The sequence below is a fragment of the Rhinolophus ferrumequinum genome, chromosome 4 (genome assembly GCF_004115265.2).
Source record: "Rhinolophus ferrumequinum isolate MPI-CBG mRhiFer1 chromosome 4, mRhiFer1_v1.p, whole genome shotgun sequence".
Lineage (NCBI taxonomy): Eukaryota > Metazoa > Chordata > Mammalia > Chiroptera > Rhinolophidae > Rhinolophus > Rhinolophus ferrumequinum.
The window spans coordinates 26,887,776-26,907,185 of NC_046287.1; the positions used below are offsets into that span (position 1 = coordinate 26,887,776).

General features: G+C 34.8%; 1 protein-coding gene across 14 annotated transcripts in view; it reads left to right on the plus strand.

Annotated features, from left to right (window-relative positions):
• LMO7 (LIM domain 7) overlaps nucleotides 1–19,410 on the plus strand; it is a 190,174-nt gene that overhangs the window by 63,569 nt on the left and 107,195 nt on the right. For all 14 annotated transcript variants that reach the window (XM_033104126.1, XM_033104131.1, XM_033104129.1 and 11 more), the window contains exon 3: nucleotides 11,908–11,977. In XM_033104126.1, the coding sequence (XP_032960017.1) occupies nucleotides 11,908–11,977 (70 nt within the window). The remainder of the gene's footprint in view (nucleotides 1–11,907; nucleotides 11,978–19,410) is intronic.

A 19,410-nucleotide genomic window follows, 5' to 3' on the forward strand; every position in this document is an offset into this window, starting at 1 on the left:
TTTGCTATAGACCATTTAGAGGTTTGCAGCCAAATAACTTTGATGTCAGTTGTAAGCCCCAGAAGTCAGGTGGGTTTAGGCAGGAGGTGTGCCTATGAGGCATGGAGTTGCTCAAGACATGTGAGAGCAAACGGCCCAAATAGTTGATCTTTCCAAAGAAGTCACTTTGTGGTTATATACTATTGAACAGTAACTCAAAGCATTTTTAGGGAACCCCCTTTTGGGAGGCATTCCATAGCTGGGTCATTAAACATACTTGATAGTGACAACTTAGTTTTTGATTTAAAATGCAATTTATGCATGAGGCTGGGCTCTGAATGATTTAAAGTGATTTCTGAAAACTGTACCCAACCTGTTACCAGGGAGAATATTCACAATTGATGGGAAACTATTTTGACCACAAGCAGTACTGTTAGAATAAATATATAAGTTCTACCTTAAAGGTCACGTGCACACACAACATTGGGATGTATGTTTAGAAATATATTGTGTTTTTTTTTAAAACGTCACTTTAATTTACAACTTCCCAAAGCTCATTCTTAGATTGTTTCCTAACTGCAATAACACCAGCTTGGCTTTTGTGCATTACCAGGTAAATCTAATCAATCTGTTTAGTACCCAGTATTCCTTAAATGAATGTTTCCCAAATGTAGCATAACTGAACATTAAACCTGGAAGTCAGCAATTGTAGTTCACTGTGGGACACGAAAGTACTGCATGATACTTGTATTAAAAAGATGTTTTTCTTAATTCTGAATCACATTGTTTTAGCTATTGGTTAATGAAGGCATGTTAATCTAAAAGGTATAGTTTTGGGGGGAAAAAGTCCAGGTAACTGTATTCTGTATAAATCCATAGCTAAAGAAAGCCTACCTGGTTGGTCTATAAGCAGGCATCACCGTTTGAGCACATCCACCTGAGTTATGATGCCTACGAGGGAAGCAAAATCCATTGTTCAGAAGCCTAGTATTATAAGCCCAGACTTTAAATTAATGGTAAATACAGTGATTGGTCTGTTGGAGAGTTTTGCCCACAAGAGATCTAGAGTTTTAGCTGAAATATGATCAGGATATTTAAAAAATCTGAATTCATTTTCTTACAGGAAAATCTGACTTCTGTTTGGCTCACTGCTAGAAAAACTACCAATCCTTGTGAAATATAGGGTCTGCTTGTAGCCTATCAAAAATCTCTAGGCATCCTTGTTCATTACTACCATTAAAGAGTTTTCTTGTAATTTTATCTAGTAATTTCAGTCCTTTATCGTTTAGTAATAGTTAATCCTTTTGAACTGGCATTCTGAAATATCAAAGTGAAGAGTTGGAAGAAGTGAGCTTATTTTAGCTTTCACCCATCTGGCAGTGTACTGACATTTCTGATAGTCTAAATTGGGTATAAATTGAGCACTGAGGCGTCAGACAAGGTATACATCTGAGTAATGAGGATATTATGTGCATTTATTGCCTTTTAATCTAATTTACTACTGAAATTAGTATCTTCTGTTAATTATTATAGTATCATTTAGTGGGATATAATGATTTGAGGGCTAAAGAATACTCTGCTGGTTAAAGCCTGTTATAGTAATTCTTTTACCTTATACCTTAAATAGGTACTCTCACTTGGCTTTACTAAACAATGAGATGGGAACAAGATCTAATTTGGGTTTTTTCCCTAATTAATAAAAGGATTGACAGGAGCCTATAAGGTCATTTCAGGTCAACAGGCTATCGAAGTAGGTTTTTGATGGAATGAAGGCTCTTGTTATAATTTTTTATGAATTTTATTAATACTACTCATGACTTTGTCTGCTGTCTTCAATGTTTATTAATGTTTATGAGGACCATCTTACTGTATAGTTAAAAATATATGAGGTTTGCTACTGCATACCTGTCCACAATCCTCTCTTGCTCTGTGGTTCTAACAGAATTATTTCTCTTTGCTAAACATATTTAGTGGAATGTCCAGCTTGATACGAGCTAGGAATTTCACACTTATGAGAGTAATCTTAGAAATATTCAAATGAAAACATTCTTTATTCTCCTTTTCGAAATAAGAAGATTTATTTGAAGATAATCCTATTGGGTGTGTCTCTCGGTAGTCAGTCTGTACTTCCCATTCCTGGAATAATGCCCTGTCTTTGCTGTGTCCCAAGTTAGCTATGCCTCAGAAGGTTATGCCTTTTATTGAGAAAACTCATCTCACACTGTCACCAGGCCTTGTTTTTCATGGCTTGCAGCTTGGAAAGAGTGGAGGGAGAGGTTCACTTATTGATTTGAGAAATCCCATTTCTGTTTATATCTGCTACCATGTTATGACTATGCTATCTGCCCAAAAGTACCATAATATTTTGTCAAAGATTTATTCAATAGAAGAAGAAAAAATGTTTAAAAATACTATTAATTTACTCTGAGACACTTAGGTGATTGTTTTAAGACATCAGACAAGATAGAGAAGTTTGTCACTTTTTATTTATGCCAACAGAACTCCGTCCTTTGTTAGGGTATGGGATGTTCACATAGTGAATGACAGTGACATTCGTGGGACCTTGTGCCTTCTCTGCAGTGCTCCATGTGAAGCCAAGAGGCTCTTGTGTAACAGCGAAGGCTTTTTCTTAGAGCTCTTTCTGGTTTTGAATTTCCTGAGGAGGACAATTGTCTCCCTACAGCTCTCCAGCTTGCCAACACTGTCTATTAATCCTGATTCATATTGTAGCCATTTGAAATTTAAGTAATATATAAAAACTATTTTTTCCACTTACAGTAGTATATACTTTGATGTTTCCATATCATTTGATAACCCAACAGTAGGTAAACAAAGATGCAAGTGTTCAAGTTCATAAAGATAATTTAAAAAGTTAAAAAAAAAAAACTTTTTCTTCATGGTAGTATTTTGTGGTTGCCATCTGTGTACTCTCTTTTTCAGCTTCATAGTCAATTTTTTTCTGTAACTCTATATCTACATATAGCGAAGACATCACTTAAAAAAAGTATATCATGTTGAAGGTGAGATTGGCAAACATCAATTCAAAAATTCACTTCTGTTATGGTATTATGGTAATCACATTGTTCAGACTTATTGCAAATTTTGCAGAAGTTTTTTCATATTGTGGCTGCAAACTTGAAGGTAGAAAGTTCACCTATGTTTTGTGAACCTGCATGTACCATAGGCTTTCTAAATACTAATGACTAAGAGGAGAATATATAATGTTTCAGCGATAGGGCCTTTGAGAAATAGATGAAAATGAAGGTTCACTAAAAACAAAAGGGAGAAATATATGTGCTAAATGTATATGATGTAAACAATTTATATTCAAGTTGATCAGCAAGAGGTTATTGAAGTAGGTTTTTGATGCCATGAAGGCTTTCAGGTGGACACATGGAAAACGATGCGTTGGTCATGAAATGGTGCAAGTCTGGGGATTCTGGGAAGTGCAATGAGAAGTAGATAAAGGGAATGAATATGGTGATAAGGACAAATATATAATGGCATCACATAAATTAAAAATCGAGTCATTATCTTAACAAGAGACTTAATCTCTATCATTTTTATGTACCAACAATTGTCAGTCAGAAAATTAGATGAGATCTAGTGGATAAAAGGAATAGTGATAAAGGTAAGAACATTATTTACTTTGAAGACATGTGGGACTTATTTTATATATAGAAAATAAAATGGTAAGCTATAAGGTTTAAGAAATGGAATAAAAAGCTACATTTCTGTATAGGGTAATAGATGTCAAAGTTAGTTTATAGTTTTAATCTAATACCCCTATAAAATCTAGTCAGATTTTTCTTAGAATTAAGAATTAGTTTAACATTATATGAAATAATAAACAAGTGAGCATACGAAAAATAAAAATTTCTGTGGAATAAGCCTGACCCAATATTAAAACACACGACAAAACATGACAAAGCACAGTGTTTAATAATTATGGATTGATTTATAAATGTACGTATTAATGTAATAGCAGGGTCCAGAAAAACCTTCTTATAGGTAAGAATTTGTGATAAAAGAGATAAGAGAAAATGGAGAAGAGATGAATCATTCAGCTCATTGTATTGGGATAAATAATTATGTAAGAATTAATTTAAAAACTCATATACAGGAATACAGTCTAGATTAAAATAACAAGAAGCTGGAAAAATACACTTGACGAGTTAAAAAAAGCTTTGGAGGCAGTTTAAACTTCAAAGGAATAGGAAAAAAATAGATTTGAATATAGAAATAAATTAATATTTGGCAAATACCATTCTGAGAAAAATATTTTGAGCAAAAAAATGACTTAGAGATTACCAGAGTTCAAATAAATTGATAAGATACACATTTCAAAACCTCAATAGACAAGTGAGCAAAGTATATGACCAAATAATTCACAAATGAAGAAATAGTACAAGAGGTAAACAGTAAAACTTTCACCTTCATTAGTAAGAAATAATTATGCTAAAATCAGATACTATTTTTAGTTGAAAGTAGTAAATAATTTGAAATCTGTTATAAAATGCTTATATTGTGGCAAAATCGTCCATAATATTCTCAAAATGACCACTTGAATATAAACTGGTATAGCTCTGAAAAACAATTTGGCCATACCTATCAAGTAATTATATGCTATTTTATTTAATGATATAAACATGTTTCTCATAAAAATTGTAAGACTTCCCAATAATCCTTTTGGGAATCTAAGAAAAGATTACAAAATGGAGGAAATGATATTTAAAAGCACCTTCATAGTGGAAAGTATTAAAAACATCTAAGATGTAATATGTAAAATTGGTAAAAATTGTTACATCTCTTAAGAGTGGAGGTCATAAAAGCTGCAGCACTATGGCAGTCATGCACAGGTGGCTTACAGGCAGAGGGAGACTGTCGCTGTTATTGAAAATGAGAACAGTGTCACTGTTACATCATGCCAGAAGGGAGGCACATGAATGCTGCCTGCTGGTGCAAAAGCAAGTTGATTCATATTGCCAAATTCCTGTCCAAACAAGTTATCAATAGCATAGCACTGATGATTTTACTTCTAGAAATAAAATATAAGAAACAATAAATATAATCCATAAAATTGTGGTAAGTTTGCATGATGAGAGATGATTACTAGAATTAGTGGGGTGATCACCTTGTAAGGTACAAAAATGTCGAATCACTATATTGTACACCTGAAACGAATATAACTAATATCATATTGTATACCAACTATACACTTAACTAAAAAGTAAAAAAAGAAAGAGATGGTAAGGAGCAGGGATAAAGAAAACACATACAAACATTTTGCATCAAAGCATTTTTACAGTGGCAAAAACTGGAGAGAACCTAAGTACAACTATAAAAGAGTGACATGTCACTCTCATTTACATGAAAGGATAGAGGAGAATTTAGGGACGTTACTTAAGAGTAAAGGACAGGACAGGGACGGGAACCCCCTGTCCTGCGAGACATCATTTGTTATTGATGCGGACCGGGGAAATTCCTGTTACTCAGGGAGATCCATTAGTAGTATAGAAACCTGCTGTCGGACTGCTCAAGCTTTGCTGACTCACCTCAAGATGCTTCAGGCATAACAGGCTAAATAAGGAAGTCCTATTACAATAAAATGATAATTATAAATTGCATTGATACTGACTTGTTGCTGTTCCACACACTTTCCCATGTTAGCATGTATTGTTACCTATTTAGTTGTGTGGTAGGTAATTCAGCAGTATTCAAAATTACTACAACAGGAATTCTACAAATTGAACTTACGCTAATTCTACTACCAGTCTTTGAAAATACTAAGGTCATCATAGACATTTATATTGAATGCTTTTACACTTTGAAATTTTAAATTACATATGCTTATTACTTTACCCATGGAAATGTAATCACTAACTACTCAGTGCTATTTTTCAAATATTACAACTTATGAATTTAGGTGAAGGTAATTAATTTAAAATCTTAATAAGGAATTTACTTAAGATCCAGTCCAACAGTTATAGAACATTTTTAATGTAAATTCTGGTTCATCCAACAGAAGGGACTGTACTCAGGTCACTAAAATTTATGCTATCGGTGTATATTATTTCTGTGGGCAATGTAATAAAGTAAAAATTCAAGTTTGACTGTCTGGCAACAGGAAAAATAACAGAAGGGAGATGTTCTTGTTGGGCGAAGCAAAAAAAAACATTGCTAGCATTTGAATGGAATTAAAGGTCAAGTTTTTCTAAATATATTTGAATCATTCACAGAAAAAATTCTGCACTAAAAGTTAGACAGTGCATTTGAGCAAATATTTTAAAGCACCTACTACGTACCAGGTACCTTGCAAAGTGCTAGGAGATGTCGTTTGGATCAAGTGACTATTCTTGTGCTTAGTAGCTTCCCTGGCTTATTGCTGTGCTGCTGATACCAGCACAGTGTTCTCTCTCTCTCTAGTAAGCATTCAAATGTTTGTTGAGTAGAGTTTGCATCTAGAGAAAACTAGGCAAGTGAGTGTCAAATAACAGATAAAACAAAAATCATTGCTATTTATAAAGAAGTGTAATATCTTTATAAAATCTTTAAGAAAATTTAGTTACTAATAGGAGAAGTTTGACTACTGTAGGGGTATATGTTTAAGAAATGTGGACTCAAAATCAATGTACAAAAATCCACTGTGTTCCTGTATACTAATAATGAAATTTCAGAAAAAGTAGCAATTCATTTTTCAATTGCAACAAAAAGGATAAAATACCTAGGAATAAACTTAACAAAGGATGTGAAGGATCTATAGACTAAAAACTATAAGACAATATTGAAAGAAATTGAAGAAGACACAAAGAAATAAAAAGTTACTTCATTTTGTGGATTGGAAGAATCAACATAGTTAAAATGGCCATATTACCCAAAGCAATATACATATTTAATGCAATCCCCATCAAAATCCCAATGGCATTTTTTTAAAGAAATAGAACAACAACAAAAAAATCATCAGATTTGTATGATCACAAAAGACCCTGAATAGTCAAAACAATCCTAAGAAAAAAGGACAAAGCTGGAGGTATCATACTCCCTGACTTCAATTTATACTACAAAGCAACAACAGTCAAAACAGCATGGTGATGGTACAAAAACAGACACCAGTGGAATAGAATTGATAATCGAGAAATAAACCCACATGTATATGGGCAGATAATTTTCGACAACGGAGCCAAAAATATATAATGGAGAAAAGAAAGCCTCCTCAATAAATGGTGCTGGGAAAATTGGAAAGCTACGTGCAGAAGAATGAAACTAGGTTGCTGTCTGTCATCATATACCAAAATTAACTCCAAATGGATGAAAAACCTAAATATAAGACCTGAAACAATAAATTGCATAGAAGAAAGTATTGATACTAAACTTATGGCCCTTGGGTTCAGAGAGGATTTTATGAATTTGACCTCAAAGGCAAGGGAAGTAAAAGCAAAAAAGGAACTATATAAATGAGACTATATAAAACTTCAAAACTTCTGCACAGCAAAAGAAACCGTCAGCAAAGCAAAGAGGCAGACAACCAAATGGGAGAAGATATTTGCAAACACCACCTCCGATAAACGGTTAATATGCAAAATATATAAAGAACTCATACAACTCAACAACAAAATAAAATAAACAATCCAATTAAAAAATGGGCAGAGAACCTGAACAAACACTTCTCCCAAGAAGACATACACACAGGCAACAGATATATGAAAAGATGCTCAACTTCACTAACTATTAGGGGAATACAAATCAAAACCACAATGAGATACCACCTCACACCTGTTAAAATGGCTATCATCAGCAAGACAACTAATAACAAGTGTTGGAGATGTTGCAGGGAAAAAAAAAACCCTATGGTGAGAATGTAAATTGGTATAGATACTATGGAAAACAGTATGGATTGAGAATCTCAAAAAACTAAGAATAGAATTACCATACAACCCAGCAATCTCTCTTCTGGGTATCTACCCCAAAATTTGAAAACATTTATCTGTAACGATAATATGTATCCCTATGTTCATTTCAGCATTATTTATGGTGGCCAAGGCATGGAAACAACTGAAGTGTCCTTTGGTAGGTGATTGGATAAAGAAGATGTGGTACATATATACAATGGAATATTACTCAGCCACAAGAAAAGATGACATACTGCCATTTGTGACAATACAGATGGATCTTGAGATTATCATGCTAAGCGAAATAAGACAGAAAAAGTCAAGAACCATATGGCTTCACTCACATGTGGGATATAAAACTGAAAGCAACAAATGAGCAAGGACAAAGAAAGAAACATGATTTAGTGGTTACCAAAGGGTGAGGTGGGAGAATAGGGTAGAGGAAGTCATGCATATAGTGAAGGAAAGAGAATTGACTTTCAGTGGTGAACACACAATGCAGTACATAGATGATGTATTACAGGAATGTACACTTGAAACTATATAATTTTACTAACCAGTGTCACCCCAATAAATTTAATAAAAATAAAAAATGTGGTTGACAGAAGGATATCAGAAATGTATGTGTGAGTGACTAACCAAGTAATACATAGGTTAAAAAGTTCACTCTCAGAGTATTGATGTGCTCTTTGATGCCAGTGTCTCTGGTACATTTGGAAAGTCTTTGGAAATAGGAAGTCAGAAGATGTCCCTCCATTTTGTACCTCTACTGAGTAAGAAATAATTGCTTGGCTTATTTTTTCCACATCAGAGCTTTCTGATAAAGGGAAAAATGAGGTTTGGTGTTTGGAAATAGCTTCTTTTGACGAATAGACTGAGCATCAAATTCTAGTTCCAATTAAAACCTACAACTGAGCTAGACATCATATTCAGCTTTACCTTTGAGTCTTACCTCTGAGCTTTATTTAAAGTCACAGTCCAGTCACTGGTGACAAGCTTTTTGAACAGAGCCGTCTTTCTAGCATCTGTTGTTGTATAACTCAGCTCCTTTGGAGGGAGTGGACAGTGGTTTGAGGAGGAGAAGAAAAGGAAGTAGATAACAACTTGGAGGCACGAGCTGAAGGAGAGGGGTTGGAGGCCTTCTTGCAAGAGTGCTCTACCATGGGAGATAAGAAATGACTTGGTATTTTCTGTTGCGGTTTAATCTGACCAAGAGAGCAAACCTCCGGTGTGCTGTCACAGCACGTCACCAGGTTTATGCCGTAACTGAGGGAAGGAAGGCTTGGGGGAGTAGCTGCATGATTCCACACAGGGTTAGAGGGAGGGAACATAGGGACACAGGCAGAGAAAATGGTCTCCTGACTGCCTCTAGTTCCTTGTGCACGGAGGCACATCTGGAAGGTTATCGTGTCATCTGATTCTTGAATACAGCCAGTCACCTGAAGTCAGTGTTGCTTTTAGCAATATGTGTAATTGAAGAACACTTATTATGCAAAGAATTTTTATTTGCAAAAGCGAGTAGTATTTCTTTTATGTGACACTTGAATTTTATTTGACAGAAGACTATGCCCTTATTCCTTTAGATATACTTAAGTTTCACAGAAATTTAAATTTTATGAAGCATGTATTAATATTTCTCCCTAGAAGAAATGTCCTTAAAGTTCTTCCTTTAATTATATAAAAATAATGACTCCTGGTTCATAATTTCATTGGATGTTCACTGTTTGCCAAAACCATATGTGCATTTTGTCCACATCCTAGTGCTTAGAACTGATAACATTTTAACAATTGACAAAAATAAAACAGCATTTTCCTCTAGTTGACATTGCTTTTTAGAGGGTATGTTGTTATCCAGAGTGTTGTTTTTTCCTTGTGGTTATTTCTGTGTTTGTACACATACTAGAAGGCTCAGGATTGGAGAAGAACACCAACCCACTGTGTATATATTGCTTCTAAGTAATAGCTCTGGACCCTTCTGATGAGGAAGAAGTCAACTCATTATTGGGAGGCAACATTTATCTGTGTTGTTTCCTTTACCTCTATCCCTTATTTCCTTTAGCTGACTTAATTGAGAGTAAGCTGTGTTATTTTCCAACCCAGAAACTGTATTTAAAAAAAAATGCTCTTCATATTACTAACACTATAATACAGAAATGATACGTGAAGTCAACAGGTAAATTGAATCATGTGGACAAAGTCTCCAGTGACTCATATGGGTGGAGGAGGAATGGATGACTCTTTCTCTAACAAAGCCAACTAATGCCAGACTTTCTTGACATTTTATATCCCCAGCTCATATGGTTCTTTAACTTTTATATTACTAAAAGATTACATTTTAAGATCCAAATTACTATAGGAAAGTCACTGTCAAGTAGTGGTCAAGGGCCACAAATGTCTTGATTTATACTATGCCAGAATTATGTTCCTATTCAGTAATGTTTCAGTTATTGGTTCTTCTATGCATTGCAAGAATGCCACCAGTAATAAAATTTAAGAAATGCCTGGTTAATCGGAAACAACTAGAATTAATTTGGAACTCTTGTTTCTTATAAACCTGCTCAATTATTTTCTAGCTCCTCAGCTAGTGATTCTAGAAATATAAAGTTGCCATGAAAAGGAGAAAACCTTTCTTCCTACATGGCTTTCAGTGTACAAATAAGAAATTGGGAATCATGGAGTTAACAGTTCTAGGAAATGCTTAAAGTTGAGGGGATGGTTTTATTATCTGTATTAAATTGTCTAAAGATCATTGTGTGAGGAAACTATGAAAACAGAACAATCTCTTTTGTTCACTAGGCTAAATCTTCAGAAGCCACTGTTTTGTCATTTTGAATCCTGTTAAACAACATTCTGAAGGTTATTAAATTGAGCCTTTTGCCTTTTTTATTTTTAGCACACTCAAGTGTATATATAAATCTCTGGAATGTTGAAAGAGTGGCATTCCACAAGTGTCAGATTTTTTTTTTCTGTCTCCCATTGTGAAGAGAAGACTCGTAAATTAAGAATGTTTTAATTCTTTCTCCTTTATTTGCTTTTCTGTTGGAGCTCTCTTACAGAATAAAGAATTGGTTTCCTTTCCTTTCTTTCTTTCTTTTATTTTCCTTTTTTCTTTTTTTTGTGGATGGATTATTGAATAGGAAAGTCACTGTTTCAAGTTGTTGTTTTCTGGCAGTGATTAATGATTAATTAACCAAGCTAGCATTAATCGAAAGACATTATTATAGTATTAAATTTCTATGTGGTCTGGTATTGTATTAGTGAACAACAAAAAAGTAGAATTCACAATAATCTAGATTTAGAACCAATAAGTGTACTCTAAGTTGTAGTTGTCAAAGCTGTATTCTTTTCATAGTATTCTAGAGTATGGAGACACATATATCTTTGCAAATTTCTGTAGCAACTTAAATTTGTTCAATAGTAGATTCCGAGGTGACTGTTAATCTATTTTGGGGAGTTCTAGTACATTTAATTTGTTACCCTGTCATATTGCTATGGTAACAAAGCAGTCAGTCATGGGGTTCCAATGAGGTTCCAATAAGAACTAGTTGGCTAGGAGGATGAGTTCCACTTTACTCTTTAGATCCGGCAAAATAGGATGGTTTTGAAGCTACCTTTTAAAATAAGGATTGGTTTGAGGAAAAAAAATCAATTAAAATGATTAATAAAAAAAAAGTATTCTTAGGGCCAACTGAACTAAATTATAATGAAGAGATTCCTAAACTGACTATTTGAAACAATGAAATATTACCTTTCTTTAACAAATGGAGAATTAACTATTTTTAAGGACATGGGTTTGGATATAGAAGTATGTCTGTATGGTTTAAGAGGACCGCGCCCCATTTTTGCAGGGCTGTTCTCCTTAATATGTTTCTTGACTTGTTTTCTTGGTTCTTTGCTTTCTGTTGGGTTCTTGGCTCTGAATAACATATTGGGGATGGAATAGTGGCACATACGATTTTTGAGAATGTTAAAAAGAACACTAAGCTGATGATATTGGCATTCTTGTAATTGCATATCTTATTTCTTTATTTGCTTTCAGTTTGATTAATAAGCTTAAACCTGGTGTCATTAAGAAGATCAATAGACTGTCCACACCAATAGCAGGTTTGGTAAGTAATAAATTATCTACTAAACTAGATTTCTTTGTTTTTGAAATGTAAATAGATGGGCATAGACAGATTCTCTTTTCTGGAATTATAGAAATTAAGTTTGGGTTTTCTTGCTCAAGAAAATTGTGTTTAGTGATGTCCTCCTTGTGCCTTTAGTTCCTCTGTCTGTGTACCTTCTGCTGGGAGGCTTTTATTTTATGTTTGTTTTGATTTTTGTGCCCTCAGACTTCATATATTCCCTGCCTTGGCTTATTTCTTCCACAAATTGTATTTGTTTGAGATTATGTTCCTTTGAAGCTCAGCCTGCATACATTGTTTGCTGGTTGACCTCAATTTAGGGAAACTGTTCGATGTTCACCAGTTGTTATGTTTCTGGTACTTCCTGCTTATGCGTTACACTCACTCAGCACACAGATCATGGGATGTATTTGCAAAATACTGATGATCTGCTTGCTCAATACTCAAGACTTTTGCTTCATATAATAGATTTCCTACCAACATCCTATATGATGCTGGACAATCACTGTCTTCCTCTTTGTCTCAGTAATATCCATAAAATGACTAGGGATGATTCTCTAGATTTTTTTTTGGCTTTAAATTTGGAATTTTACATGTGAGAAATATTCCACATTGTCCTGTTAAGGTGAGACTGTGTCTTTGGAAAGAAGTAATTTATAATTAAGTACAAATGGTGGATAATTTTCAAAATGTTAGCAATAACTAAGAATGAAGGTTGATGATAGGAGTCAGTTAAAAAAAATTAATTTCACAAAACACTGCAGTTTAAAAGCTAATAATTGGAAGGTAAAAAACACACACATTCTTTTGGGAATAGTCAAGCTGGGCTTATAATACATTCCAGAACCTTCTATTTGGCTACCATGTATATGCAGATATTAAAGGCATGAAGTATTAAAGGTAGTGGTACCAAAATTTCTGGGCTTGCAGCTGTCATGACAACCTCATCAAAATTTTGACAGGAATGACTTGGTTGCAGAGTGTTCATTATTAGGAAATATCTGTCTAGCAGTATATGAATATATAGTAATATATGGATATGCATCACTTCTAATAATAGAGTGAGTTGGGAGGTACTAAGGAATAAAAGTAAAGAAATTTGGTTTTTAAAGTCTTTCTAGGAAGAACATTCAGTTTAATAAACAAAATAGGCCTTATATGAAATTAACGTTAATGAAATAACTTCAGTGAAAACTGAAAGTTTGAACTGTATCGAAAGTACTCTCTATCATTTCAAATGCCTTGAGTTATTCTTAGACAGTTTAATGCGTAGATTTTAAACTATAATTTCTTGGATCAATTACATGCATTTTAAATGAAATTAGCCTTGGATCTCAAACAGCCTGCATATTTGGAATGCTCGAATTGTGGTGGTTTGTTGTTGTTGGCCACTAGAGGTTCTATTTAATCTTCTGATTCCATGAATGAGATGAAATCACTAGTGTATTTTTAAATCCAAAAATCTCTCAAAATATTTCTATTTCAAGCATGAGAAATTCTATCTGGTTTGGATTTTATCTCTAGAAACTAAAATGAAATGTATTTCCGGCATATTAAATAGGATGATTTTCCAAATACAGGACAATGAGCATTTTCAATTGTATGTAGGAGCATTAAGAGTGACCACAGCCACAGAAATGGGCTAAGCCCAATTGGTTTGAAGTTATCGTCATGCCTCATTTGACCATTTCCTGTGATGCTTGTGTATCAGGATGGTTATATCAAACCTTGAAAGCCTTCATTTTAAGTGTGAGTAAGAGCTCCAGCATCTACTTGGTAGGATTGTTATGAGGTATAGATAGTCTGACACACAGTTTTTCAATGAATGTTCTTTTGTAGCTCATTCATTCTTTCAACAAGTGAGTGTCTTGTAGGTCAAGAATTTTTCTAGTTTTTAGGGATATATTTGAGGAACAAAGATACATAAGGACCTTACCTTCAAAGTGCTTTCATTTGAATGGGGGAGCAGGGACCAGGCAAATAAATTCACAATTTAGCAAGAAAGCACCTGATAATAAATGTGCTGCAGAGAATTACAGTAGACTGGGGCTTTGTTGGACACTCATGAGCAGTTATAGTGAGACTATGAAGAGTGACCTCTAAGAATTTGTTAAGAAAGAATATGTCAGGAGAAGCGTCAGATTTTGACACTTTTAGAAGAAAGATGAAGAAGCTGAGCCAGACTCTTCATACTAGTAACTTTTGTGTTCACAGCACGTAACTGATACAAATAGGAGGCCAAAGATTTTTTTGAGTGAATGAATGAATGAACAAGATTTCCACTGTGAAAAATGATAGGCTCTAGAATTAGGTCTTTGATGAGATAGGTTGAATTATGTTTCCCTTTCTCCCCCTACCAAAGGTATATCTTGAAGTCCTAAACCCCAATACTTCAGAATTTGACTGTATTTGGGAATAGGGTCACTGCAGCTGATATAACTAGTTAAGATGAGGTCGTACTGGAGTAGAGTGGCCCCTAATCTAATATGGCTGGTGTTTCTATAATAAGATGGCCATTTGAAGACAAATACACAGAGGAGAAATGCCTTGTGACAACTGAGGATTTTGAGTGCTGTAGCTAGAGGTAAAGGAACACCGAAGATTGTCGGCAAACCACTAGAAGCACGGAAGAATGCCCCTGCAGTCTTTGTAGGGAGCATGGCTTTTTGGACACCTTGCTTTTGGACTTCTTGACTCCAGAACTGTGAGATAATAAATCTCTGTTTTAAGCCACCAACTTTGTCGTAGTTTGTTATGGAAGCCCTAGGAAACTAATAAAGACAGGTAAATGTTTTAGTTAAAACATGCTTTAAAAAAAACCAACAAAAAACTTTTTATTTTGAAATAAGTATAGATTCACAGGAAGTTGCAAAAAAATAAGTAAATAAAAATAAACACAGTACAGAGAGGTCCATTTTCCCCAAATGATAACATCTTGCATAACTGTGGTACAATATTAAACCCAGGAAATTGACATTGGTATGTTCAAAAACTTTAATCAGAATTCACCAGTCTTACAAGCAGTTAATGCTTCTTTAGTAACAAAGAGCAGAGATGCTTTCAAGCTAAGTGCGATGAAGAGTTTTATTTTAAGGATTTTTCAGAAGACTTGCCCATTAATTCAGTATTCAGCAGAAACATGGCAGCTGCATTCCACATGATTACTTTTTTCCTGTTGGAAATGGTGCTTATTAGTTGAGGTTACCAGGGGAGGAATCTGAACGGATCAGATTACCTTTCCTTTGCAGGCTACAAGTATCCTAAGTCACTGGCCAGCCTGTGCATGAGTTCCTTGAGAAGAGCCGACTTGGGCAAATGGGCTGTGGTCAGGAGTGTTGGTTCCCTTTGGCTCACTCAGTTCAGGTGTGTGGGTTGAAGTGGGTTCTGCGAATGTGGTTTGTGTGGGGTAGATACACCACGTTAAGTCAAATACAGTCAGAATCACGCCATTTCTGTGTAAGAGTTTGTTAAGCTGAGTGATTACAGTGCTCCAAGCCCCTTGTCCATTACTTTTTTCTTATTTTCTTTCCTTTAGCTATAACTTTTCCATTTCATGTAAGTTATTATACATACATAGCTTTGGAGCCAAGGCAATGGATTTACCCTTTGCACATGGACCTGTGTGAAAAACGTGGAATATCCCCTGAGCAATGACAATGAAGAAAGAAATGTTGAGATAATTTCAAAATATATTGAATGCTTTGCTTGAAGCATTCATAATTATTTTTTCTTTGGGAAGGCAGTAACTGTGTTCCCAAAGAGATGTGGCTTTTCTCACTTGACTGAGTTTTATTTTATTAAGAAATTGATTTCTCTTTATCTTTTCTGTTCTTTATGTTTTTTACAAAGCCCTGCTTAAAAAAAGGAAAAAAAAAATCTAACCCAGGAGTTTTGAGTCTTCCAAAACATTAGCTGGTGTTAAATGTGAGCATGTTCAGATCATTGAAACTCAAACTTTGTTTGGGAATAAAAAAAAAAATTTGACCTCAAAACAAAACCCTGAGAAACAGGCAAGATATTCTGAGGGTGAAAAGAGCCGTTGAGCCAGAATAATGTTTACCATCTGATGTGTTAGTGTATGTGAAATACAATACGAGTAGAATGTTTGCATCATCCCTGGCCTCTACTCACTAGATGCCAGTAGCACCATGCCCCCAAGCCCTCACTTGTGACAGCTGAAAATGTCTCCTGACATTTGGCACTGGTTGGTGCCAATGATCCCTATGGGATAAAACCATCCCTGGTTGAGACCCATTGAGCTAAAGAATCAAGAAAGTAAGCACTACCCCTTTCCATGGGTTAGTGTGCCAGCTGCCTATAGGTCTGATTCTCATTTCAATTGCAATTTCCCTGTGAAAAGCAATGAATGGTTTTCCAGAAAACTTGGTTGGAACTATTCATTTGTGAGCATATTTGTGTCTATCAGTGGGCTCAATAGAAAAATCCTCAGTATATCCACTCTTGCATCAAAAATATGGGCTGAATTTGAACATCTTTGCCCTAAAGTGTTACTCTTTCAGATTATATTCAAGAATGGAACGTGTAAGGTGTGACTGTATGGGTTGGGAAGGTTGTCTTATTCAAGAACGCTATAGAATGTGGTAGAATGCAGGAAATGCAAAGATACCAGCTAGCTTAAGCTCTTTTGGATGTGTCAGTTTCCCTAGCCTACATCATGGCTACTTCAAGAAATAAGGCAAGTTTATGGGTCCAGGGTCCAGTCTTACTGCCATTTCTCACAAGGTTATTAGTGGTTAGTGTTCTTAAAGCTGTGTACAATCATTTCTCTTTCATCTTCACTCTCTTATACACTTGGGTGTCAGGAAAGTAGTGCAACCCAGGCTGTGTCAAGATCACTGTTGAAACATCTACTTGTTCCCTTCCAGCAGTAGTAGAGAATTCGCCTGAGGAATTGGCTGTAGAATTTAAATATTCTTTTCCAGGTTTTATGTGCTTTTCTAAAAACCACTCTCAGGCAGTGACTATGTTTATCCCATTCTTTTTCCCAGGGGTAGAGGAGCCAAAGGTGTTGGGAGAAGGGAGGTGTGTGGGACACTGAGCTTGTGAGCTCTTTCTGCAAATAAAAACAAATTAAAAAAGTGAGACCTCATGTGTTTTCAGGGAAAAAAGCCCATTTCTGTTTCCTTTCCCATCCAAGTTGAAGTAATGCAAGTGTGAATATAATTACTATTTTCATTCAAGGGTGGCACTTTCCTGGGTAGGAGGCAGGAATAAATTTTGTATGGTTGAAGAGAAAATACTCGAGGAATAATGGAGTGGAATATAAAATTGGACGAGCAGCCAATATATGCCTTGCTTGAAAGAGTGGTGACTGAGGGTTGGTTGCTCTGTGCTGGGTCGAACCCAGTGTGTGTTTCAGAGGGAATATGTGTCTAGTTGCTAAAAAGCAATATACTTTTGTGACTATATTTGGATGTTGATGTATACAAAACACTGATAACAAGTGGGAAGATTGTAATGTAGAGCTAGTTTAAAATAACCATTTAATGATAAGATCAATAGTGTTTATTTTCTGTTCTTGAATTTTATTACTGATTTTGTAGATTTGGTTGAGGAGATCTTCCAACCTAGCCAATTTGGGAGAGGCTTTCACCAAGCAAATTCTTTTTGATCCACTCATCCTTGCCTGTTTGATTGCTTAGTCAATAAGAGACACATTCATACAGAGCTGATTCTGGTTGCCGCGGTCCCCATCTCCAAATGGATGGGGAATGACACTGGGGTCCTCTCCCATAACACTAGTCTGCCTTAACTCTTACTTAGTTTTCATGTTCTTGATTTCCTCACAATTGATAAATAATGAAAGCTAGATGTTACCATAAATGACCATGCTCTTTAATTTTTGTTCATTTCTCAACTGTCACTGTATTGGAACAATTTTATATATTCTATTTCCTAATGGAGCCAGTGATGGTTAAATGATATTAATAAACTTGAGTAAAACTCAATTGTGGTCTCGTTATTAAAACTATGCTAAAGAAATGTTTTTATTTCAATGGGAGGGCGAACGACTGTTACAAGTTGTGTAACAGTGTTACACTGTGTTACACTGTTACAAGTTGTGTAATTATGCCTCAAACACTGAAATTTAAACTATTCTTATTTTACTAGTTTGTCAATGTCATTGTTTTCTTTAAAAAGAAAACAATGACAAAAACATGCTATATTACTTTTTCTTCTTAATAAAGGTATAGGAGAGTACCAGTATAGTATTACCAATATTAGTGTATTATTTACACTTGTATAAAAAAACCATAGGCTAAAAGTTAGGCATTTACTAAAAATAAGACCACTGTATGCATTGAAAATGATATTTTCCATGGTTGTATTTTAATTAAAATTTTTTTCTAATGTATAGTTTACTGGAATATTTGTGTATCATCATCTGTATTTTTAAATAGTTTGGCGTTATCCAATATTCAAGTCTGAGAAAATAGGCTGAATGTGGATTGTGCATAGTCTGTCTTCAAGGTAACAAATATTAGATTTTAAATATCCAAATACCTTAACACCTCCACATAAAAGACATATAAATAAGTCAAAAATGGTTGAGTTATTTATAAAGTATTTTTAGGCGATTATTTTTCAAAAGTCTCTCCCTCTAACTCTCAATTAAAGATAAGTATCACCAAGAGTGAAAACTTAAAAACGTAGTGCCACTTTGAAGTTGTTCCCCGTACACTCATAATGAGGCAGCACCGTAAATCAGGAAACTCCTGTTTTATTTCTAGCCCTAATCTCTTAGTCATGGCGTTGGCACAAGTTTAGGAGCACTTCCCTAGAATTCCAAAACTTGTTTTTCAATCTAAGATGAACGTTTATATACCAGCATTCAGCCTTGAGGGCAATCATTTTTTAAACATTAATGACTTAGAATTCTTCAAGCAACACTATAGTTAATGTGTGAAGTTAAAAAAAAAAAAATGATTCAGAGTAGGATTGTATCACCCATGACCATTTTATTCAGATACAGACAGTTGGCACATGTCTCTTCAGGCACCTTTTTGTTATGTAGAAATTGCAAAAGGAAGAGCAAATGAGATTAATACGAAATAAAACCCAGGTATGAGGTCACTGGTCACTTGAGGGTTTTAGGCCCAGGACTATCTCTCCCTTCCTAAAAATATTTATTTTTTTACTTGTTTATTTATTTATTTATTTACACCTATTGTGTCCCCGGCACTGTTCTAGGAACTTCGGACACACACCCACAAACAAGGCAGAGAAAGTTCCTCCCTAATGGAGCACAGTCAGTAAGTCAATAATGACCTGTCAGGTGCCAATAATTATTATATTATGAAGAATATAATATACCTTATCAGTTACCAATAATTACACTGTAAAAATGAAGCAAATGAGTAGAGAATGATTGAGCGCATGTATGAGAAGTATTT